The sequence below is a fragment of the Rhyacophila brunnea genome, unplaced genomic scaffold, assembly GCF_057557595.1.
Source record: "Rhyacophila brunnea isolate RB1 unplaced genomic scaffold, BYU_Rbru_1.0 scaffold_9, whole genome shotgun sequence".
In the NCBI taxonomy this organism is placed as follows: Eukaryota; Metazoa; Arthropoda; class Insecta; order Trichoptera; family Rhyacophilidae; genus Rhyacophila; species Rhyacophila brunnea.
The window spans coordinates 22,965,920-22,993,441 of record NW_028233361.1 but is presented as its reverse complement, the minus strand read 5'-3'; the positions used below and the strand labels follow the sequence as shown (position 1 = coordinate 22,993,441).

At 32.9% G+C, this 27,522-nt stretch overlaps 1 protein-coding gene across 1 annotated transcript in view; it reads right to left on the bottom strand.

The window, feature by feature from the left end:
• Positions 1-27,522, bottom strand: part of dachs (unconventional myosin-IXb-like dachs) — a 103,732-nt gene that overhangs the window by 4,717 nt on the left and 71,493 nt on the right. The window contains exons 2-6 of the mRNA XM_085959949.1: positions 21,760-21,947; positions 18,975-19,089; positions 18,590-18,783; positions 2,225-2,396; positions 611-783 (exon numbers count right to left, since the gene is read on the bottom strand). Coding sequence (XP_085816075.1) covers positions 611-783; positions 2,225-2,396; positions 18,590-18,783; positions 18,975-19,089; positions 21,760-21,947 — 842 coding nt within the window. The remainder of the gene's footprint in view (positions 1-610; positions 784-2,224; positions 2,397-18,589; positions 18,784-18,974; positions 19,090-21,759; positions 21,948-27,522) is intronic.

Here is a 27,522-nt window from a genome sequence, read left to right as displayed (position 1 = left end):
GTAACTAAATATATTTAAGATGTAGATATATTAAAATGTAGTAAAAAATAAAATTATGTCATTGAATCGATTTTCGCTCCAAGCCTATATCTTCAGATAAGTACTTATTGGTATGTTACCATCATCACCATCAGCGTGGATCCAAACCACTGCTCCAAAAAAGGCTTTTCAAGCTGATTTTATTTCTCACGGTCCCGTGAATTGTGTTGCCACGTACTACCGCAGAACTTAATTATCTTGTCGATCCAGCAGTCTACCTTTCGGATGTTTTCTAAAGTTTGTGCTACCCACTTGAGACTAGATTTGTTCAGCGTTTGTCTCTTCTTTGAGCTATTGGTTTTGGTACTTATATGTATTTTAAATGTATGACGATTGATTGATAGTCATTCGCTTTACTAATATTCCGGGGTGGAAAAAGAAAAACATCAAAGGCAAATAACCTGATTCCAAATGCAGTACATGTTAATTGAAAAATATCTGCGTAATGTTACACTTGGAGATTTCTGTTTTCATTTTTGATCGTTGAGTAGGTACCAGACAAAAATATTAATGTTTTTATGTTAGATCTAACAATATTATGTAAATGCAGATAATTGAATATCCTACTTACAATTCTGCTAGATTCTGAGTTGGAAGCAGTTTTAGCAGAGCCAAGAGATCGTAGTACTGTGAATGCAGCAGCTAAATGTTTGAATGCATCTGTTTCAGGACCTCCTCCGGCGACATCAAACAATTGTCTCAGAAGCAACATCGAAGCGTAGGTCTTTCCTGATCCACTCGTACCTATTAGAGAATAAATAAACGGTGGTTCAAAAATATGAATTACATAATATTAGCAAATGTACTGCCCTCTATTTCTTTAGCTGCTGTATGGAATTGCTATTCTATGCGATAATGTTTAAGCCTTTAATGTAAACTAGACCAGCCTCAGAAATATATCAATTAGAAAAATTCTCAAAAAAAATCTTGGATCAAGAATGATATGAATGCACAATTTTCAAACTGCTTATAAGACGAATAATTTAACCATTAGTTACCTACTGAAGCAAGATTTTCCCAGGGCTCGAAATAGACCGGAGCGCCGTTCCGATTGATGAAATCCCCAAAACTATCGCTACGCCTCGTGGAAAAAAAAATATTTGACCATCTCAGCTAGATAGGTCATATAAGAAAAATCTAACACACTTATTTTTATAAAATATGCATAAAAATAATAACTAGGGTTAAAATTTTCGGAAAAATTATTGAGCGCTCCGGTTCGTCAAATTTTCCATTTCGAGCGCTGGATTTTTCACTGGCTGTTCCGTGACTTCCCCGTTATGTAGGTATATTAAATACGGACTAAAAACTTAAATCGTTTCAATTTCAACAAATCTTGCAATCGATTTTTAACTAACTTCCCGCCTAGCTAGACATTTGAAACTTTTAAAATATATCAGAACACGATCCCAATGCATTCTTTTAACAATTTGTTTACGGGCCGCACAAAATTGTGTTTTTGCTAATTGCTTTTCAAATGCAAATTAACACGTTAATTACAAAATTAATTAAAAGGGCCCGTAAGCATTGTGTTATTTGTGTTAATACTTTTAGCCATCTTTAAGTAGAATTTAATTAATTTTCAGTTAATTCTGTTTTGTATGAAAAGTTATTTCGGAAGAAATCCGTAATCCAATCCACTATTATTGGTTGCTAGGGCTGGGGTCCTAGCGACTAAATTATTAATATATACATGAGTTACTATGGAAATCAATATGACATGTCAAGATGACATTTCAGTATTATTTCTATCAAGTACAATTTTTTTGATCGTTTAAGCTAGTCAAGTCAAGTTTATATGATTCAACAGAAAATTTAAAAACGTTGTATATAAAAAGTTCTTTTTATCTTGTAATTATTTATTTCTCTAATCGTTTTTGACTAGAAACAAAAACAAAGTTTTTCGTTCGTTAGTCGAAAATAGACTATATTAGCGGTGGTTTTTACCTTGTTATTGAATTAAACATTTAACCTTATTTGGAACTTAATCCCTAAAATATTTTAAAACGAAGTTCAAATACATAGATTCCACATAGTCCAGAGTAATTGAAATTCGTTTATTTTTGTGTCATAAATCTTTTGCAGAAATTTTAATGTTATTTTTTTCTCAGATGGGAAAATTATGTGTGCTGAAGTATAAATTGAGTTTATTGGAACGCCAACAACTCTTAAATATGATGCTGACCTGATAGTATGATCGCTTGTGGATAGCCAGTATCTGCCTGTTGGCGGACCGCTTCGTGGACCAGCCTCGCCAATTGAGGTCTTGGAGTTCCGCCTCGCGCACTCCGCAGCGTGAGGGCGTTGCCAACATCGTTGTAAGGGTTAACGGATACGAGGATCGGGCCAACGTTTGTCTGGAAGATAAATTAAATAGGTTATATTTAGTGGGGAAACTATTTTTGAAGAGGGCCATGTTTCACGAAACGCCGAAACACATGTAATAAGATTTATAGTTTTATCCGTTCTTATGACTAATAAACTATAATCCACACAGTGGACGTCTCGTGGACAGGGTTGGCAACGGTCCAGGATTGCCCAGGACTGTCCGGGATAAGTCTCCGTCCAGAATCCCGATTGAATCATATCCAGGACACAAATTGTTCCGGAATTGTATAGACTACTCTCTTTCTATCCCACACCACATTGGTTATATATATTTTTCTCAATTATATCTCCAACTTCGTACCTAAATAATATCTATAGTTTATTAAAAAACAACCGGTAGAACGATTCTTTTCTTGTAATGTATAGATACATTGTACGGAACTGATAACGATAAGTACAAGTTTATATTCGATGCCAATCAATTATTCTATTCCAAGATTTATCACATATTTGAAGAAAAACTATGAATATAACAATGCAAAGATCATTTTAATCCTAATAAAAAATATTTGTATAAAGAAAAAAAAGGGTAGACAGGCCAGTTGCTTATTGATGGCAAAAAGAAGAAAAGATAATATAATATTTTGAGTTATTTGTTGGCCTGCGGTGCTAATGAAGCATATAAACTCCAATCGTCGGCGATATGGAATATTTTAAAGTTTTTCACTGCATTTATAAATTAATAGTAAAATACTTAAAACTTAAATTGTTTGACATTTTGAGTAGTATTACCAAACGAAACCCTTAGCACGAGAACGTTCATCACACGTGAGTTCATTGTCTTCCCTCGGTATTCGTTGGTACCTATATGAACTTAACTACACTTTTCTTAGGATTATCACTGAATCCAAAACTCATCAATGCCTCCTCTGACAGATTTGAGAAGACATTTATAACTATTTTATTCTTTCTCTTGGAACGCAGTTAATTTTAATCTTTAAGTTATAATATATTTTAATGTGTTACTTTCGAATGTCGAGTTACATACCAAAATGTTTCCTGAGTGTCTATTCTTCCTCAATGTTAACCATTTTGGTTTTAAGTACATGAGAACCAAAATTTCATTAAATATCAAAATTAACCCAGATCTCGCCAGCAGACTGAAAAATGGAAATGCTGCGTTCTTTGCACTGAAAAGTCTATTAAGGTCTAAGTTACTGACCAAAAATACAGAATTCCGAGTGGACAACGTGACTGCGGAACCCATCGGCCTGTATGAGTGTGAAACCTAGAGCCTAATGAAGAAACAAGAGAAGACTATCCAAGTATTCAAAAACAAAATTTTCCGAAGAATAGTTTCAAGAAAATCAAAGATGGTACATCCGTACGAATGTTGAGCTATGCAAACAATTTAAACCTAATATAGTTAATGTATCGAGGACGGAAAGACTCAGATGGACCGGACACGTTGTTAGATGCGAAAGATTGAGAGCTCTCCATAAAGTTTATGAAGGAACCAGGGAACTCGGAAATTTCTGTGGAAAGAGCCCTAGCAGGTGATAACATCAAGAGGGATGCAGCGAGGCTTAGTGTGACAGATTAGAGAGAGAGAGAGAGAGATCTGGATAGAGGCGGTTATGGAACCATGGAATTTGAATGTTCTATCTATCTATACTATACCGTCAGTTTAAATTAGTAAGTTGATAAAATTACGATGTTCACACAGATATAGAATATAATATAGTCAGAAGAGCTAAAACTCAATTTTTATTTTATTATAGTTACAAAGAACTCGGGCAGTTTTTCACAAAAACTTCGTAACGACTCCCAATCGTAAATTAGTAAATAATTATAATGAGGAACATTTTTTAAAAAGACGCTCGCAATTTTGAAAATATTTCTGTAATCGCACGTGCGTGACTCGAAATCTTTATCATACTTTTGACCACACTCTGTCTACTACACATGTACGGGCTGGTTAAAAATTATTACTTGTGAGGTAACTTGTTTGCCAGGAAAGGATAATTTATTCAAACGGGCCCGATCTAATTTTTACGTGTATCATTTATAATTTGTACATACTGGTTGTTAACTCTGTAGAAGAGCTTAGATTATTATAGTCGTTTACAGTGACGAGAGTTTCGATCTTTGTGAACTAACTTATTTTTAAAGTTATATTTATTTTGGCGCGTTTGGGAAAACAGATCAGAGTGTATTTTTGGCGTGTGACGAAGTTGCACGCGCCGATGCAACACATTATTTATTATTGGCGTGTGACGAAGTTGCGGGCGCCGATGTAACACATAATTTATTATTTCGGTCTCAAGAGTACATGCGCATGCGCATAGTGTCATTTAGTTAGTCGTTCAATACAACCAAGTAAACAGCACGTCTTGTAAACATAACCAATAGTGTGTCATAATAAATATATATGTTTATAAACAAATTTCTGGAGACTAACATTTTACACTGTTGATTTATATTCATAAAACTTTATTTATATTGGAGTGTATATTTATTTTTCATTGTAAAGATTTTGTATCAAGATTTGAGGCTATATTAATGTAAGTATTATTTATGAGTAAAATTATATATCAATAAAAATAAATAAATTTTGTGAATGTTGAGTTGGTAAATAATTTTAATTCATCATGGGCACTTCTGAATCGATTATAACCGCTGTATGGCAAAGATGAGTTTTGGTCCAATACAATATTTAAATACAATTATCATGTGCTAAGATGAATCGCGTACGTTTTCATCAACCTAATCCACTGTAATATTAATAGACTCAGGTAACGGCTTATTTTGTTTTGTTACGCCAAAGTATAACTTCTAATGCGCGTACATAAGTACACACACCGATTTTTTTAGATATATTATATCACCTCGTGTTGATTTTTTGCAGTCAAATGACAGACCTTAATTATCATGAAATAGTAATATGTACATCTTTAATTGAATTAAGTGTTTTATCAGTTGAAGATTCCAAGCATGATAACTAGCAAAAAATACTTTTGGAGATTTAGATAGTTGCGTATTGGCCTAAATTTTAATCATTTATAGCAAACATTTATGGTGGTTAATGAATGAATAAGCAGGTGAAAAAGTTATTTTATATGTTTTGCATTAAATATATTTTAAATTTCAATAAAAAAAAATAGTTAACATGTTTTTGTCGTAAAAATTCCAATATTGGTGATGGAATCTTACAGTAAAAACACATTAAAACATGTTGAGATTCAATCAATATTTTGAGTGGAATGGCTCTTGAAGTTATTTTTTTTTTATAAATTTTAGATACATCAGGCTTGTAAAATCCACAATTCCCACACACGTCGAAACACCAAATCGATAATTACGTTATCGCTATCACTGAAAAAACGTGTTAACCATAGATATGACGACGTAGTGTGAAGAGCCTGACTGAAAAAAATATTGTAAAAACATGTTAACTTTGAGTTTAACATATTATTCATGTCGTAATTGATTGGTTTGATTTTCATATACGATTTCAGTTAACATATTCAATACGTCTTAATAGTTTCATAATTATGTTGTGGTCACTTTTGAGCAGTGACGCTCTGTGGGGTTTACACAGGCTATGCGTTGCATAGGGACGGCGCATTATAAAGGCGGCGAATGAAGGTACGAATGCAAATATAGCAGCGCGGCTCTATTATGAGGCAGACGATTCTGTCACATCTTTAGAAAGTATCGAAATATCTGATTAAAAAATAATTGAATCATAAATAACTACTGTTGTAATACCCAGAAGGTTCTAAACCTGTCAGAGGCATAGACCTCTATGTATATAAAACTACAATTGTTTGAGAGTAGATTTCGTGGAAATGATCTAATTTTCGCTCGATGATGTGTATATACATTTAAAGATTCTTTGTGTATTTGTCTGTTTAAGATAGCCGAAGGTAATTAATAAAAGATAGGTAAGTAAATACCTAACGAAATTGCAGATAATTTTGAACTAAAAATGAATGGGAACGGGACGACAAATGTTAGTTAACATGTTCTTACTTTAGGGTCTTCAGTAAATAAGTAGTGCATTTTATGAAGTAAATGGAAGGCTATCAGTAGCGGCGATTTTCTTTGACGGAATCGATTCGTCAGAAGATTTAAAGGTGACTTCAAAACGGTTCAAACCAATCATAAAATCGTCACAAATTTAGTACTTATAAAATATTACCGAAATCAAAGAAAAATCCCTAAAATTAACATAAAAATGGCCATAACATGATCTTTCAAACAGATACCTACGTAGGTACTTGTACATAAAAAATAAACAACGAACATTATTATGTGTCATGACTACCATGATTCAATAATTAATATTTTTAATGACAAAATGTGATTCTATGAATGAGATACATTGTTATTATTACGAAGTACGTTGGTAGTTGAAATTTATGGTTTTTATTTTATTTTTTTAACGACGGTGGTGTTATAATAATCAGTTATTACCTCAGGCATCCAAGTTCCTAAGCTCGGTTACATGTAAATTGTACGTAAAGTAAAATATTTCACCGTGGCACAGTTCGCTGTGAGTTTTCTTATCGGAAAGATATTACCGTATGTTATACGGTCTTCAATGTTATTAGATTAAATATGAACATTAATTCAATTTTCATAGCTGATTTTGGCAAAATTCATGAATTCAAGAATGAAAACCTAACCTAACCTAACAAATAATCCAGTATATCGGCTATTTTCCAAATTTGTTTGCCGGCTTCCTGTAAGTGTAAACCGACAAGAACCGTGTTTTATTTAGACAATTTTTTTATGTCAGTAGGTACTATAAAACCCAAAGAGGTTGAACGGTCTTTAATATACTGCCATATATTTCTGATAGGTACAATATTTCACGGTGAAGTGTGATACGGCGAACTGCATACGTACAAGTTTCCGGACACGCTTAAGCCCACCACTGGCTAATCAGAAGCTTTATTCATTTCTGTATGCATACGTCATAGTAATTACAGATACGTCCCTATGTAAACTATCACCATTTTTTTTTAAATAGATGTTTTCAAATATAATTATTTTGAAGCTATGTTAATGCTTTTAAAAGTTATCACACAAATATTGAGAACTTTTAAATAAGATGGGTATTTATAAAGATGTATAATATATTTGGTGTTCTTCAGTATTGTGTTGTGACTTGGGTTGGCTATCAAGGAATAGTGTTTAGCATTGTCGTGGTTGAATATCTCCCCAGGCATTATTTATACAGGAGTGTCGTTAGTTTGGCGGGAATATCATAATATTATTCCGACGCGCATTCTCGGCGCGCAGTGGCGGGGGGCCGAGGCCGAGGCAGGGGGGCGCATGCGCATACAAACATGCTCCGAAACTAGTTTTTCGGGAAAGCGGACCGTGTTCGGTGCTCAGTGTTCAATATCATAAACATGATGTCAACGCACTAGAAATGAGATGTTCTAAATGTATTTAGATAAAAAAAATGTATGTATATTAACTAAGGTATGTACTGATTAGAGATTAAAATCCCGGACAGTTTTTTTGATATTTTGTAAAAAAACATCTTTTAAATTTTGGGACTGAGATAATTAATTTATATTAAGTATTTTATTGATTGATGATTTAGATTTTACAAAGTACATTATTTATGCATTTAATCTTTTCATACTTTATTATGAGATTAATTGTAGATTTATTTTTAAATTTATAAAGCTGGAATTTAGGTGTAAACAAATCGAGCAAGATCCCAGGCTTACAAGTCCTAGTATTTTTATTAATGCCAATAATAATAGGTAAATTAAATAATAAAATGAAATTATAAAGCCGGTTTCAGTTGCACTTATTTGATTGTAATTATTATCAACCGCTGACACTTGTTAACTGAATTTGAATATAATGATCAGCATATCAGATGGTACGTGTAGTACCACTATCTATAAGAGAGATAGACTATTTCAACTCTTCGACCATTAGTTTTGCATTGTAACTCAACCGTCAAGATAATAATAATATATAATAATACAATTCAATCATTTAATAAAAATGGCTTCGGAACCTGCGAATGGGACAAATAAATAATAGGTATAATTAAATTACCTAATTACCTATCAGTTAAACGGAATTTCAGCAAGCTACAAGTAATATGAACTTGGCATCTGATTTTACTTCTTATTTTAATAAATAAGAAAAAATATACCAAAAACAAAAATAATCAAATAATTATCATCGAATACGTTATTCATTAGATACCAGAATTTAAAAATAAGAAGGATTAAGTCGAGTCTTTTTTCAACACCTGAATTCGAGAAGTTTTTCAACACCTGAATTCATAGCATGAACCCAAAACCCACTATACAGGTCATGGCACTTAATTGCGAATTACGATGGTAGTTCTGATTATTGATTATCTTCGAATGCAATGCGGGAACCTGTTGCAATAAATGAAAATTTTCAATTGCATATTATTATGCGTATAGCAAAGGATGAGCAGTGATTATCACTCTCCAGTTTAGCCTGACTATAATGGCTGAGCAAATGGCTAAAAAATTAAGTCTCTGTTTTATCCTTTATACTCCGCATTGGTGATTTTCTTATTTTAATATAAAGTTCCTTTTCAAATAATATTAAAAATAGTAATAGCATAGACTAAAAAAAACCTTACACATTAATAAATAAATTACATCTAATAGTAGAGTATTTATATTTAATTGTATTTTGTGTGGTAAAAGTTGAGATTGGACACGATGAAAGCGCCTTTTTATAGCGGGCGGGCCGAGAGACCTCGGCGGGAATGGAAGATCAGTCTTCGGAGTCCCTTACTCCCTCTCCCTCCGTCCTCCCGGAGGCTCGTACCTCCCCCTCCCGCAGCCCGGGCGACAGTTTCTCTTTTGGAGCTTGTTGTTTTCATTTGTGACACAGGAATCCTCCGTGAAAGTATGTATGAGTACCTCCAGTAGTACTAACGCATACCTGAAACGCCCGGGCTGGGCACGCACCCATCGTCACGATGGCCACTGACTGTCGCCGATGTCACCGTGTATTCCTCATTTCGTAGAAACACACCAGATGGTGAATTATATGAGGATCCTTCATGTAATTACCGATTAATTCGATCAAAGTGCTTACCCAGATATTTTAATTGCCAAAAATGCACTCTTGGTAGATATGTTACGTACTTACTTAATTAACTGTCAGATTTTAGTGTACACTGTACATACATATTTTTTTCGAATTAAACATATCTATAGGAACCGTTTTTACTGACCTGTGTTTCATCTTTTAGCATGTTCAGACTTTATTTATGTCGTCGATAACCTAAACTTCTAAACCATGGATCGCTCAAATTAATTCAAAGGGAAAGTATTTTTTTTTTAACTTACTGTTTAAATAGTCATATTCAAATAATAAAACTAACTCAATTATGTTTGTGATTGTTTTCATTACAATTTTAAAGAAAAATATAATCTTATTAGAATAAGCGAAAAAACATGCATTTAACTAATTTTCAACGTTTCATTAAGATAACAATATATTATGACGATATATTATCTGGAAGCTTTACAGCGTATTACTATTACTTGACTAAGTAATTATATACAGCTTTTTAAGGAATACGGCAAAAAAGTTTGATTTTGATAATAGGTAGGTATATTACGTAGCACAACGTCAAACACTTTAAAATAAATAATTATGAAATTGTGTATTATCAAATAGGGAGGTTCCAAGTTTGACGATAATTTAACGGAGTATATGTTAGAATTAAACCGTCATGGTATTCAAATAATTAAATACCGGCTGAAATTGTAAATAACATATTGCGAAAAAAATTTAACGTTTTTCAGAAAAATCTCATATTTTGAGGTAAATTCAACAACTGTCGTGGTTCAGTGAGTGGCCTCAGAGGCCGCCCGGCGAGTCAATGGTGTCTAAAAAATCCATCGGACCTTGTTGACTTTATTGAGTTTTTTACCCGACGGCCGACAGTCTGAGTTCCATTTTGGGCAAGCCAGCCCTGCAATTACTTAGGCAGGGTCGGCACTATCGATTTTCGGAAACTCAGAACTAGACCCATAAAATTAAGTAGGTACACACTAAGTATATAATATAAGCTTAAATTCAATTAAAAGTAAGTACATAATATATCTTAATACTACGTGTAGCAATAAATCCGCGTGCACGAACGGTGCAACAAGCTTACAGCAAAAAGCTTAGTCGGCTAATGAAATACTTCAATGATTGGTAAAGCGCGAAACCTGAATATTGCGTAAGTAATAAAATTTTCAAAGCCAACTAAATAAATAGGTACTGGAAACAAAGGATGATATTTTTTAATATTACTTAGTTTTTTAATGTTATATTTTATTATAGAATGTAAACGACAATACTCAATACCCTAGTAAATTTATGAGTTCGTTAACTTAAATAATTAGTCCCTACCATTGACGTATGCTGAAAAGCAAACGATGAACACACGATAAACTGATGGTGCATTGGGTCTTTTCTCACGGTTTTTCGTTATAAGTCTATGAGTTCGCAACTGGCTGGCGAGGTTAAAGGGAATGTCACAGTATGGCCCGTAATGGAATACGTTGGAAGAAGTTTCAAATACGGCGGTACATTCGGCTTTGATAGCGGCTACCAGATTGGTCATACAGTGAACTTAAATAAATAAATACCGCTGAAAATGGAATCGAAAAATATTACGATTGTCAAGATTTGACAATGAAAACAGACTATAATTAATAAAGCAAGTGTCAATACTAGACTGTGACTACAGGCTTCGTTGATGCGTTTCATGTCCAATTAACTAACTGCCGCCATATTAATATATAATCATCATTAGCCGGGATCGATCCACTGCCAGATGAAAGCATCCCATAGCTCCTCCCAGCTTTTTTGGTCGCTAGTTCTTCTCTGCCACATATTAATTTAACTTTATAAGTTCGTCTATCCCACAGGTTTTAGGGAATTCTTGTGGTCGTTTAGTGGTCCTCGGTTACCACTGTATAAATTCCAGCTATTGTTTACTTGATAAGAGACATTTACAGCCCAGTATTATTGTCTGCCCCTTCCTTATCCCTTGGTTTATTTTATGGTACTTCCGTGCTATGCCCAACATGCACCTTTCCGTGCCATGCTGTGCAAGCCGTAATTTATCTTATATTAAGGGTCCATATTTTACCTGCATACGTGAGTACTGGTAATACTTTACATTTATAACACGATGGTAGATCACTTTTCAAGATATTAATTAGTTCTGAGAGCAAACTCATCATGAATATATTTATTTTATATTATAAAACACAGCGTTTGGTTTAAAACCCTATTCAGGGAGCAGGCCGCACATTTGGTCGGTGCGCTCGCCGAAATCCTGCCCGTGAAAAGTCGAATTTCTACTTTCGGTTTTTGCTCTTGCTGGAATAATGCAAAGCTATTCCGTGTGTGAATTTCTTTCGGGACGCGCTTGCCTCGCCTTCACTCTGAATCGTTTCTCCAAACTAACTCAATCTTATGTCGATTTCCTAGTAATTTATAAGTGGGGAACGAGAGAATTGTTATCAGCATTAAATTAGTAATCATGTTATTTATTATCACAATCAGATCGCTGAGTTTAAATAATATTACGAACTAAAATGATCGATCAATCATATTATGTTCCTCTTAATAGTGATTTTTTACTATAAAAACGGGCCACAGACGCATTATCCAAGGGAAAGAAAGGGCTTGGACGGTTAACTCTGAGAAGGCTGGTCTGCAACACGGAAGATTTAAGAATGATCGGCCAAAGTAATCGGAAAATGACGGCACTAGATATTTAGGGATAGAGTTGGAGGAAGTAAGGACGAAATCTTACGTTACTAATAAAAAATCAAGTACCTAGTCCTAACATATAAACATATAATTAATAATGTCATCTGCTAGTAATAAATATTTTTTTTTAACTGGGAAATAAGTATATTGATTGATATCGCTTTGGGTGACGCCTTTGCAAAAAATTCACATATTTTTAAGTAAACGATTTAGATTTTGAGCAAGCCTTGATTGCGATTTTAAAATGTTTGAAGTATAGTTGAATTAATAGCCATAGTCAATTGGTACATTGAAAGATGGTGGTTTTATAACATAACGTATAGTTTTATGCGATTAGCTGTCGTATATTTATGGCACATCTCTATTAAAGAATGTTTATTCAACGTTTTTCCAGAGGGCAGTGATTTCCACAACATCTTTTGATCTTGGTATGATTGTATAACGCTATCTAATAATTACGTGTCATAAAATTCAAAAATAATACGTAACCATTGAAAATCACTTTCAACCCATGGTTTTGCGTTATTTAAGATTTAATTTAACCTGTTTATTATGGCATAAAATTGTTAAACAATATTGTTTTTCAAATTGGAAATTTTCTAAAATATATGTAATTATTGAATTATTTTCTTGGGTGGTAACTTCACTGTTGTTAATAATTAACGATATATAACCATTTTCAATATGTAAAATTTCTAGAGCCGGAATTCAAACCCGAATCTGTGCCGTAGCGAAGATTGAACCTTCTTTAAAAAAAATACACGCATTTTATATACACTCGAGGCGCTAGCTCATCTCATTATACTCAGGAAGATAACGCATTTTCCATTAATTTAGTATTCCAAGGGTAGGTATAACCTTTCACTAGTGATTTTTTCATTGGTAGTCAATTCATAGTTATACGGAAGACATATGTATTTCAAATGTAATAATATTATTTACCTACTTTGTCCAATATAATTGATGCAAACCCCCTCCCCTAACTTATGTTTGTTATCGTTTACATTTTCGATACTAATCTAATCTGACACCAACCGTATATATATAGTAGGTAAGTGAATCAAATAATTATTATAGAGCCAATAATAGAAATTACGTTTTCTCGACAATTTTCTAGACTAAAGATTAGAAATATTCGAATCTTTATAATTCTAGTTACGTTATTGATTTTTAAGGATTTCGGCTAAAATTTTTTTTTATTGATAACAAAAATGGTGGAGATACTATTTAGGTCATAAAGAAAATTAATGAATTTTATTACCATTCACATTTATGCTTATTGCATCTTATTGCATTCCGGGCAAAATTTACTGTTATATTTTTTGAGTCCTAAGGGTTGAAATAAATTGGAGAATTGGAGATTGGAGAAACTGTGAGTGTTTAATTTCAGGTTTTTTTAAAAAAAATTCTAGAATAAAAATGAAAACCAAAATAAATATTTTATCTTTCATTCAATCATTCATCATTCGTAATAATATACTCGTTAATATTGTTAATCAATACTCTAAAATCGAATCTCCTTCTTTCTTACCATAATACAAGTTGGTAATCATTCAATTTAGAAAATAAAAAAGGGTTATCAACAGGATATATTTGCAGGAAATAGGGACCACGAGAGGTGGTCCGAGAGGCTCGCGGGGCACAGGGCGTCATCTTTCGCCGGCGGCTCCGATCCCGCCGTCACCGCGGTGTGGTCCCACTACGCAGTGGTGGTTCATGGAAAAGGGCCACCTTTTTTAAACCGCGTGATTTCCAGCTCGGGACGAAACTCAGCAAAATAGAGAAATTTACACACAAGATTCCATCGGATTGTAGGTGAAAAAACGACACGTGAATTTTTACAGAATTCTTGTCCTATTATACCAACATAATATTTGCAGTTGATTGCATAGTGTATTCTCTAATACATATTATAAGTACATGTAGTTGAAAAATGAACGATATCTGCATTATAATTAATGGTATCTTTGTGAAGGAGTATGTTTGTATTAATAATCTCATTTCACCTACAGAAATATGTGTGAAATGGAGGTTCTTTGATAAATAAACCTGTATGATTGGTAAAATGCAAAGCATGAAACAAATATTTTCATGCAAAGGTTGCCTACTACAAAGACATTTAAACAAAATTCTACAAGCTGAAGAAAATTGTGTTGGTAACTTTTTAACGAATACTGTTGTAGCTGTTGAAGATCCGGCATGATGATAAAGAAGAAGATTCATCTCAAATTATTTCTTGATACATTTAATAAAACATATCGAAAGCCATAAGCGCGAATTAATCGTATAGCTTTTGGCGCTTTAAGGCAATATCTAGATTGCTTATTCCCACGGAACGTCACTGCCTTTACATCAACACGGAGAGACCGGAGAACCGGTCCTCGGCTTCCAAAAGCTCCCCGCTTAATTGTGCGGACGGGCGGAGACGGTCCCATTCACGCGGCGATCACTACTTATCTGCCACCCCGACCATTAACAAAATTGAGATTCCTCTTCGCTTTGAGGTGTTATTATGAAGAAATTTTCACCGATATAAAAGCAACACAAAGTTTGCCACGACAATTATCTTTCTTATATGCATTTGTTATGCCGAATCCGTGCAATTTCCTAAGCGTTGCAATTAAGGCTGTCAGTTTTAAAGTCGGTTACCTCCATATTCTGTCATTTTGAAATAATCGCAAAAAATGCTAAGGGCATTACATTTAGAATAAATATATATATATACATATTAGGAAATATTGAAGTTAATGGTCCCACTAAACCACATTCGCCCTGCACCTTACTCAATCAAGCGTATCACGGGACGTTACTTCGGTGAGAAGCTTCATTTTTTATGACTGGGAATGTCTCAGGAGCAGTTACTCAAGACTGAGGTCACCATGCACTTAAATATGCTTTGACTGAAATTACATGACTTTAGATCAAGAGTACCCATGTGAAAGAGAAGCACGTAAAAGCAAAATTAAAAATTGTATTAATTAACATATTGAGCTAATAAAAAACTGCCGAACAATTTAAGTAAAGCGATCTTCACGTTAACAGTATGACGCAAATTTTTTTTAAATGCAACAAAATTTATATTTGCGGCGACTAGGTCGGATGGTTCGATGGGCCCAACAGCTGGTTAAACCGACTTGAACAGCTCTTCCCTTTCCGTATACATTTTAGGACATTCGTATATAATGTGGTTTGCATCCTGTATTTCTCCACCACATGAACCACAAACAATTAGAAAAGGTGATCAGACCTTGATGTCATTAAGCTTAATAAAAAAAACATGTTTACTTAATTGAAAAATGGCAGCTAATGAGTATAACTGACTCTGTCAATTAACCTCCGGTTTAATTCTATTTGACTAAACAGAGCTGGATTTGATATTTTATGAATAAACATATAATATCATAAGAGTAATTACTGAATCTGAACCAAGAAAAATATCGAAAAAAGTAAAAATGGAAGTAACCGATTTTGAAACAATTACACATCCCATACTGTTGAATGCATTATGGACACGCGGAGACGAAGGTATCTGATGTTTATATAGGAAATCACCCCTATTGGTATTAGCAAGGTAGAGTTAATTTTAAAATACATAATATAATATATGTGTTTTTACAAGAAGATTTGGCGGTTAGCTATAAACGGCGTTACCAAAACAGGGCAATAATCTTATAAAAATTAAACTAGAAATGGAATAATATCACTTACTGTAATCTAGGTAAATAGATAAAAAAAATTCAACCACATTCATACAGTTTACAGGAAAAAAATGTTTGAGTAAACCATGTCAGACGAATAATTCAATACTAGGTTCATGAGGAAGCTTTAATTATTCCCACCGTTCATCCAGTTTCAGTGAATGCTCGCATATAACAATTAGGTATATTATTTTAATACGTTTTGGTTAGTAAAGATAGTTTCATCAGACATCAACTAGATATTTATAAAATTTGGATCCAAGAGATAAAGTTACATAAGCAAGTAAAAAACAAACATATCTCACTTAAAATGTACATGATATTATGATTTTACATGGTTATCATATTGTATACTGCAAGGTCTGTATAGTACTAATTTTAATATTTACTAATATTCATCGGGATGCCAATGAAAACAATGGCAGAAATTTTACTGTTTTTATCGGCTGAAAGAGTTACTTACGTATTTTCTTTAATAATTAATTAATTTACAAATATTATGAACTATGGCCTGGTAAACTGAGACGCTGTAGAGGACAATCATTATAATATAGTGCTTCACCGGGCATTTGCAAGTGTATTGGAATTGTTTGCAATGCCTGTTTTAATTATAGAAATAAATACCACTACAACTGCAAATTTATTTTTACGTACTCATAGTGCTACTGTTGAATGATTTATCTATAATAATTTTTCTAAGTTTCCGCTTTGCGAGAATATTATTTACAATGTAAATAAGACGTACTATTTCGTTTTTGAGATTGAGTATAGACAGTGTTTCTATTTGATCGAAAGTATTAGTTAAGATACGTATTAAAAAAACATCCGAATGTCGTTTTTTATTTCTCTTTTATGTGCCTATTATACTATATCACTGTTTAGTAAAGTCTGTTGATTTTATTTAAAAAAAACTAACAAGAAAAAAAAATAAAGCTAGTTCGCACAAGCACGATTTGCTTGTCTGTTTAAACATATAATGTAGATCTTTCTTTTGATATATTGAGAGGTCAAGAAATTTCAACACTGATCAATTATCATTATTTATCATTCGAATTTATCACGTGATTTTTATTTTCGCGGCAAAGCCTATCTAGTTGGGTGTGGTCGACGCGGGGTTCGCAATAAATTGCGAGCTGGTTTGACATTATCGAATTTATGAGCCTGGATTGAAACTTTAAACAGAACGCGTGATGTAATATAATGTTTCACAGCCGTCGGTTTAAAGATAACAACTAAATGTCAACACGAAGAGAAAGTGCCTTATTCAATGTATATATACCGTATCATTATCAAGTTGTTTGTAAAGGTTACTATAGTACCTATCCATTACCTACACAGGTCTCAGACTAGTTAATTGGAAGTTACTTTTATAATATCGGGTCTCAAAGATATATTGTATTATATTATGTTAGTGTTCCATTCATCAATGTCATTAAATTGTGCAAGGGTTCATATAAAATTTGCCGTTGAGGATAATTGAGCGCAAAATAAAAGCTTTAACCATTTAATAGTTGTTTATTAATGGTTGCTGAATTATTGAATAATATAAAATATATAAATTCACTCGTGTATCCCATTCAATTGAATTTGAGCTCGAATTATTTAAAATTATAAAGGAGACAATCATTTATATTTATACCATGGCCCATTATATTTAGGCCATATCATGAATGTTGAATTTATTAGTTATTGCTTATACCTACTTCGAATGTAATATGATAAACTGTGTGTGGAATATGATGATTATTTCATATTGAAAAAATGACAAGGGTGGCTCTCGTGGTGTAGTGTGTAAGGCGTTGGCCTTTCATCCGGAAGCTCTGCGTTCGATTCCCGGAGAGGACACAGCATATTTATGTGATTTTATCAAAGCCTGGGTGTTTGTGATTATTCAAAATTACTAACAACCACCTTGTACGAAAAAGCAAGGACCTGGTTATTAATAATAAAAAAGAGTAATACGTTAATTAATATGATATAAATATACAAGAGGAAATATTCATTAACTGGTTGCGTTCGAAGTTACGCAATAACTAGCACTACCATCGGTATGCGCCATTTAGTGCCGTGGCTTGACTTATTACAGATGTCTTGATTGATATGTTTTTTTAGCATGTTCGATCCTAAGAAGATCATAATATGGGACTCCACAGAGTAAAGTTTGTTTTATCAGATTGTTTGTCAATCTATTAGATCCATACGTTTGGTTCAAACACACATTGAAATACAACGTGTGATTTTTTCCAGGCCCATGATGCCTACAACATTGTAGGCCGACATTTTACCGCTTGAGTATCGGCCATAAGTATAGTACCAACTACCTATAATAAAACGTCAATAAAGTTCGATATCGCATTTATAACGCCATAATTAAATGGACAAATGTTTTTTGTAAAACATAATCTACAACTATAGATACAAATTCAACCACATTGTAGCGTTATGGAATAGTCATTAGGTATTGTAATACAAAAACTCTATAGATATCGTCCAAATTAAAAAAAAACAGCGTTTATTTGGTAGTACATAACTCTTGAAAATGTTTTCTAGTGTTCATCATATAGAAATAATTACACTAAGATACGCGTTTCGCTTGCATGGTGAGCTTTATCAAGCATCATTGATAGTGCTATGAGTTGAAAAGTGCTGTGTAATGGAGAACCTCAGTCCATATAACTCGATATGCGCACACACTACAGAAAAAAATATACATTACTCACATAGAATTTATTAGCATAGAACTTGGTCTGCAGGCACTTGATGACGGCATCTTCGGTGAGAGGTCCTGCGAGGTGGGTGAGGTCGTTCAGGTGGGGCACTCGCGACGCCGTGCCCGACGCCGGGACGCCCCCCTCCCCTCCGCCACTCAGTCGACCTGCCTTCAGCATTCCACCGGGAGCCGCATTGAATGTTTCTGTAAACAACGGCGTTTACTTTCAGCGAAACGCTTCTAAGATTATTTACTCTACCCATCATCCCTTTCGAATCATTTGGTCTTGTTTCTAAGTGGAGCATAGTTAGTGATTGTGCTGAGTATAATTAATTATATTATATACGTTTGGGTACTGGCTATGTGAGGATAATAAAAAAAGATTTCAGTATTACCTTGCGGCTGGGTGGGTAGGTGGTGCGGTGGCGGAAGCGGGGCTGCGGTGTGTCGAGGAGGGACTGCCGGTCCACCCTGAACTTGGGACCCCAACCCAAATCCTCCGAGTGGGATCTATTCAAATGAACAATTATTTATTTTCATTAAGTGAAATAATAAAATGAAGACAAGTGATAGAACAATATCCACATAAACTCACTTTAGCGCAAGCTCAATATAACAACATTTGAAACGATTTGGTTCAACAGTAAACATTTCTCTCCAAATTAGCAGGTTATTTTTTCTCTATGTAATAATAAATTGATGCTCCCGCTTTTCTGCCGGAAACACACATGCCAATACTACCAAAACCTGCAGAGTTCTTACACTGCGAATATGCCGAAAAAAGATGTTCATAATTTAAATTTATGTAGTAAAAAGCAGTTAATGAATAAAAAAATCTTGATTTTATTTACTGCAACTAATCCTTGACTGAATGAAATTAATAATTAGATATTAAATAAAAGGCATTTTTTCACTGTATTATTACTATAAATATATTGGTTACATGTAAGTTGTACGTATGCAGTTCATCGTGGGACACTTATTTGTGCGCCGCAGTACGTGAAACATGAGTTCGTATAACATTTTATCAAATGACGAGTTCTTCGTTGAACATTTCACCGTGGAATATATTTGTACTTATCTTACAAAGTGCGCCGATAGTTTGCAAATAGTACTGTTCCAATTAGATTAACCCTAACCTAACCTAACCTAGTAAATATATCTCATTAAATTCGCCATATGTTGTAGCATACGTACAAATATACTCCACGGTGAAATGTTCAACGAAGAACCCATCATTTGATTAAAATGTTACATGAACTCATGTTTCACGTACCTACTGCGGCGCACGAATAAGTGTCATGCGGTGAATTGTTTACGTACAAATTTCCGGATACGAAATATATTATATCATATTATTATATGTAGTCATCACAATTATTTTTAATTGTATTTCTAGAGTGAGAACACTTAAAAAAACAGTGGGTATAATATAAAACGTATAAATTAAATTATGACAAACCCCAAAAACTAACCGATAACTCTATAAATTTTCTTAAATTGTAAACGTTTTATTGAAAGAAATGTGTTACATATGTGAAACAATAATAATATATTTGGTTTTCGTTTAATTCATTTTCTCAGTTTCTTCTAATTTTAGTTAAATCCATTTTCAACTGTTAATAAAATTTTTAATGTATTAACATTTCACATTAAAAGTTAATGTCAATATCGTAAAATAAAGCTAGTCTTAATATTATAAATATATATATAAACAAATATAATATTAATTACTCTGTTGTTATTTCTATTGACTATTTGCCGATAGTATTATTTAAAAAAATATAATTTATAGGTTATTTATTTTATTAAACATAATTTTTAATGAATTCGTTGACATTTTAATTAACATGCAAACCTTAAGTAAAATGTTGATAATATCTACACACAAAGGTGTAATATTTAAGATTTACTTGGTAACAAGTAACAAAACCCAGGATTTAAAGTATTTACCTATACTAATATTCAATACATTCATCTCGGATAACAATTAGTGTATATAAATTAATGGATGATGAAATTACACGCAAAACAAAATTCGCATGGAGCCAATTCTAGTGTATGAAAAGTATTTAAAAAAATAACCTCCCATTGTGCCGAAAGCCAATGTGTGCTATCAGTCATCATGTATCAATAAAAGATATGTAATATAAGAAAAATAAAAAACTTAAAAGTATCACAATGCGATATTGAATTAAGCATGTTCGGAATAGTTACAAAATACACAGATAGGTGGAGAAGCACACAAAAATACTAGATTTTCTAAATGTAACAAAATTGATAAACAGCGTGTTAAACAGAGGACTCAGAAAATGAATCACCGTTAGATATTATGTAGGTATAACACAGTCATACAGGGAAGGCTTAACGGTTGCAGGATTATAAACCTGTTGGATCGACACAACGATGTGTTTGACGGAAATGCATGGTAGAAAAAAAGTATGAAGTGGGAGACATGGATGAGGTAGTGGGACGACCACGATTGATAGCGATGTTGGAATTGAATTATATAAATGATATTGAATATACTTACATAATTTTGAAAACACTTCTGTGAAACTGTATAATAACCAATATTTTTTTTTTTTGAAAAAAATACGAAACCAAGCAGGATTTGAATCTGCGTATCTCGGGTTTCACGCTCATGCACATTGACCACAATGCTATAGGTATCTTATCTAATTGCGACAAATTTTAAGTAATGGCTCTTATAATACTCTCTAAAGCGCTTTCCAAATTGAGTTACTATTGGCGATCGGCGATTGTATTTTAAATCATTACTTATTAATTTATTACTTCAATTACTAACCGACGTCACGGATCACTCCAATTTTATTGTTTTTTCTTTTTTTTGAAAAAAGATATTTTCTATTGGTTATATATTTTCTCGGAAGTGTTTTTAAAGTTATGTATGTTCAATAAAAAGAATGTTACATTCTTAAATCTTGTGAATTATTCGTTGAATAAAAAAATAGTTAATTATATAAATATTATTTAAAGGTATACTATCCAATGATGTATGTAGTGCAACATAAACTAGTGCCGAAATGCTGGTTTTAAAAAAGCCTAACCTAATTATAAATACAATTATAAAACAGTAAATGAATATCATTCATAATCATATCTTTCTAGAAGGAAATACCAGTATAAAATTGTATTACAGTAAGTGTGTTATATTACCTGGGGATGCAAGATGGTTTGCTTCCCGAGCGTGTTGTGGGCGGAGGTTGGCTGCGCGGCGTTGTTGGGCGCTGTGGGGGCGGGAGGAGGCTGTCCGACGTGCAGACGGTTCCTCAGGGTGACCAGCTCGGTGCTGAGGCTGCGAAGACGCTGCTGCAGGTGGACTGCCTCGTTCGACGACGACGCGTCTGAAACGCAAAATTCTACTCGCATTGGTTTTTCGTCTGTTCAGCATCAAGCAGGTAAACAACTTTATGGGTAAATAAATAATTCTGCTACAAAAAATCCATAGTATGGCCACACACACTTAGTCCACAATTTGATTATGCAAATAGGTAAGTAGATTAATATCTTAATTAAAAAAAAACCAAAATATGTTTTTAGTACTTTATTTCCTTAATTTAGATGTCTAAACGAAAACTCATCAGACTGACAGGGTGAAAAATGGGAAAAAGAATAAGTAGTATTAAAACTAGAAATTTATACTACTTCGGCCACATTATGAGAGGAAAAAAGTATGGCATTCCCTCCAAGGAAAACGTAGCAGAGGATGGCGCCGTATTTCAAGACATAAGAACCACTGTAATTGGTACGAGTGCAGCTCCATCGAAATGTTACTGTTCGCAGATGATATAGCAATAATTTCTCTGATGATGGCCGACCCTCTATAGGCATGATAAGAATAAGATTTAATTTAATGAAGATCAGGACCGGGATCGTCTGCTTTTGAGGTATTGCTTGGAGAAACATTGTTTACTTATATAATAGTTGATATTCTCCGATTTATGAATTTACGATTTATGTCCATTTCTGAGACCATTCAAAATCCGGCCAAAATCTACATCAGATTGTAAAGCTAATGTAAAAAACGAAATTTTATTTTATTTTTTAATAAAATATTGTATTTTCATCAAGAATTGACAGTTAGTGATTACATCAACACCAAAAGCTACATGATGGTAACTTTCCATTTTTTAAAGTTTTGATGGCTATGTGTTCTTTGGTTAAAGATAGAGAAAATTTTTTATAAATACGTTTCCAAAACAATAGTAATTATCTTATGAATTTTATTCTCAAATTATCAATTCAGTGTTACGAGTTTCTGTTACTATAAATCCAATCATGCGCAAAATATACTGGAATCGCTATGACGCCCTGATATACGAGTACCTACAAACAGTTTGATAGTTTCCATCTTTATTAGGCCGAGCTCAGTTCTATCTTCATAAATAATAATATACTAGTAATAATAATATTATGGTACGTAGGTATGTTGAAAATAATATGTGTTACATGTGATTTTTACCAAACGCGAAAACGGACCCGAATACAAAACTTTAGAGACGAGAGCTCTATTTCTACAACGGTAGATTCTAGATACAGATACAACCATCTATGTACATTATAGAAGCTTTAAGCATAACGGATCGCAATCAATTGCCTAAAGTCTCTAATATTAGTTGTCGATAGATGCTCGAAAAACAGTTAGACAAACAACACAACTTTGAAATTGATCTCTTATGTAATACGTCAATAATTTGTTTACGATCTGCTACTTATTCAAATTGTTACCAAGCTAAGTGCTAAAAAGCTCTGCGGCTCACGTTTGAATACGAGAAAAGCTCATTTCAATTGCATCGTTGTGCGGGATAATAATAAACGCTGCGTTAGTATTTTTAAATTAAAAATTCAACTCGCTAGTAGGTATATCAAAAGAACACTTTTAACCCGTTAGACCCTAATTAATAAAAAAAACTTATATCATAATATATTCAGAGTAAAATTTGTACTATATTAAAATATTATGTAAATGTATCACCAGTCAATCATCCAGAGACTACAGATAAAGAAACGGCTTTGGACAATAATATGTCTGAAACGCATTCTACACTTTTTGACATATTATTGTTTGGTGCGGACTGTCACAAGCAAGGATAAGTAGAAGAAGAGCTGACACGACCCAAGTGACTGAGATTACTGGGGGAGCCTTCACTCTGCCTTGAGAGAAGTTGGGGTTAAGAGGGGTGGAAGGTCTCAGCTACGAGGGAACAACTAAGAAGAAGATATTCAGTGACTAATTTGTAAATAAGTAAATATGTCTCATTTCAGTATAGGTAATTGTATTTAGTATAGGTACATCTGAGATGGACGTGTGTCCGGTTATGAAGTCGTGGGTCTTGGGTGTTCAAGTCTGGAAATTCCCCCTGTTATTTTTTAATATGAGTTTGAATCTAATACACGAACATAATAAGTTGAGTATGTAGGTAACATAAATTTTGCCTAATAGCAAAAAAACTGTTAAAGAAACCTCATCGTGAGGTGGTCAAGATCCACAGCGGATTGTTGACTCATCGACTATGATGACCATAATTTAGGTAGTTAAAGACTAGATTTTTTTAAAAAGTCAAAAATAAAAATAAATAACGATTATAATCTAATAGTATCTAGTTGGTTAGTATATTATTACCAGTGTATCACGACGTTTGACCCTGTAGACTAATTGCACGCGTGAAAATAATTATTTTTAATAAGAAATTTACCCATCACTGTGATATTGAAGAAAATTAATTACCACCATGATGCTATAAATTGTATATTGACTACTTTTTAAAACCAGAAATAACGTTTAATGATGCAGATTAAATTGAATCTTTTATAATTTTTAATAGTATGAGTGTGTAGTCAATTAAATGAATTCCACACATCGATTTCTATGTCTATCCATTCTTAAACTATTCAACAATAAGATTTTCTTTTAAAAGAGGAGAAACATAACGTCTGGGGCGATTTTTGTGAACCTTTTATCAAATATTATAAAAGCTGGATAGTAAAAATGTAATATTCACATTGCCATGCTTAAATTAACAACTTTATGTACACATTTTTAAGTAAGTATAGATAATAAAATAATATGTACTATTTAATCCATGTTGATTGATAACGATAAGGAACTTTAACAATTACCACTGAACCAAAAGCAATCCTCATCAGTGACACTCAAATCGAGCGAGTCAATAACTACGTCTATCTTGGACAACAAATGCCAATTGACGCTGGTATATATGACGAGATTGCTAGCAGTACCAAACTGGCATAGAGTGCATTCTTGCGCCTGAATAGTATCTTCAAAAGTGTCCTCTCATTGTGGCTTAAGAGTAAAGTGTTCAACCAATATGTGCTACCAACGCTCACGTATGAATGTAAGAGAAATCCAAAAATTACGATTGGCAAGTGGCAAGAAAAGATGCATGTCACAAAGATCACAAAATAAACCAATGGATAAGAAAGCAGACAAGAGTACGTGATGTGATAGAGGTCACTAAGTAGATGAAATGGCAATGGGCTGGACATGTCGCTTAGTGAGTGGACAAATGCCGTCATACATTTGTGGTAAGGGGTATTAAAAGCCCACAGGGACGCCCTAAAACCTGATGGATAGACGAGTTCATAAAGTTCGGTGGATGTACGCGGCAGCAAAGCACTAGGGATCGAAGAGAGTGGAAAGAGCTAGGGGAGGCATTCATCTGGCTGATGATGACAATAAGTACCAAAATATTAAAGAGTTTATTTTAATTAACTTCATAGAATAACGCATTTCTTTTACATATTTGGTATACTACAATGATTTTTACTTGCACGCTTGGACAGAATGGGTCAAAACGTCGGCAAAAACTCATTAACGTATTCATGTGAGTATAATGAGAATTTAAACGTGTGTAATAATATATGTACGTACACCAACCTGTACACTTGTACAGCGCCTCGTATGTAGATTGTAGATGATTTAAAATTCTACTTAATGAGTACCTATATAATATTATTATTGCAACTTCTTTCGTAGGAAGAAACTTATCATTTAAATAACAGGCATGTCATTTTTTACTCTGATATTTAACTGTACTAAACTAGTGCAAGTCACAGTCGTGTTTCAATAAAAATACCAACACAACGAAGCAGAAATATAAAGAGTAATAATATAATATTATATTATTGTTAAAACTACCAATAGCCGAGTGACAATCTATTTGATTGTATGTATTCTATTTTTATTGTTGTTAAATGCCTTTCTTTATTAATAATTTAAAATGATTGTAAATAGATAAGTAGGTTTATTCTTTTATGATATAGATATTGTAACAGTTAATAAACATAATGCAATTGGTTAAGAGATAAATATATTAATATCAGAATAGTTTTCTGATTAATTAATACACTGGTGTGTTGATATGACATTAAACTAAATCTAATTACATGGATTTCAACGTATACAATTCAAATCATTACACGTCATATTATATAAATCATCCACCAATTTTACCATTAGCTTTACCGTTTAGTCTTTTCTTAAATATGTATCAAACGTTAGCGTTTATAATGAAATATTTAAAAAAACACGTCGAGCAATATGTTATTGGTTTAAAAAATATTTTATTGTACATTATATAATTTGAAAACATCCTAGAAAACCTACTAGAAACTATTCGATTTAACAATTGAGCCATGTGGAGCTGGATTTTTTTTCTAGTAGTTATATATATCTGCGAAGCTTTCTATACACAAGACGGCTATGCACGGTAGTTTATCATATTTATGTATTGAGGTGGTTAATTGTTACAATAAGTTATCCGTCTAAACTGTCAAAAGATGCCCAACGTGTGTTAACAACCCTTCTCGTGGCTGTGTTAATTTTTAGAGTGAGATAGACAGTTTTGACAGCTAAGACGACTAACTTATTGTAACAATTATAATACCTCAATACATAAATATGATATACTTCCATCGATAGCCGCCTATGGCTGCTTTGCGTATAGAATGTACTGAGGTGTTTTTAAATTATATATGTCAAATAAAATAATTTTTAAAGCAAAAATATTGCTCGATGCTTTTTTGTGAATTATTCGTAGAATATAAAAAAATGGTAGATACATAATTTTATTTTAGTTTGAGATTGACAACATTTATGATTTGAACGCCAAAAATACTTAAATTTATTATTCATTTGTAATAAAATTCATATAAATTCATACAAGTATATTTCATCGTATTTTATGCTGAGAATCAAGTATCCAAGTTGAGTAAATCGAATTCAAAGTTATATTATGCTATTGTAAATGTTATATAACGGTTTTCAACATTCTATAAGTAAATAAGTTTTTATTTTCAAATAACTAATTTTTACCATTTTAAAAAAAATATTGGGATTTCTACATTTTAATTTAGGTTTTTTTTAAAATTTGACTATCAAATTACATTTCTATACAATAATTAATATTTTTAACACATGAGTTCATCGAGTGTAATGGAATTTAAATAATAACATGCTTGTGAGTTTTAATTTTGAAGCAGTAACGAGTTTCAATTCTTTTACACTTATAATTACTGTGATATGAAAACTGTTTTATTTTGTTACTTGTTGTTCCCTAATCTTCATTGCATTATTATTGTTTTGATACTGGAATAATTATTGATATTATAAAGTCTATGAATTCGAAAAAAATTAAAAGCAGACATCTAGCAACAGGTTTAATATTAATTTCATCTAAAGTGCTTTTTGATTGCTTTGCATATTATGCTATTGGCCCTACAAATTAAATATACATTGAGCCGACAATATCACGTGGAATTTAAGAGTTTGATGTGTTGAAAGATTAAGCGTGCACCTCTGAACACCTTGTTTGGCGGGAGTTCGATGACCACCAGTACTCTGTCCTGTTGTGGTCTCTCGTTTATCTACGTCTCATTTCATTTTAACTTTAACCAAAG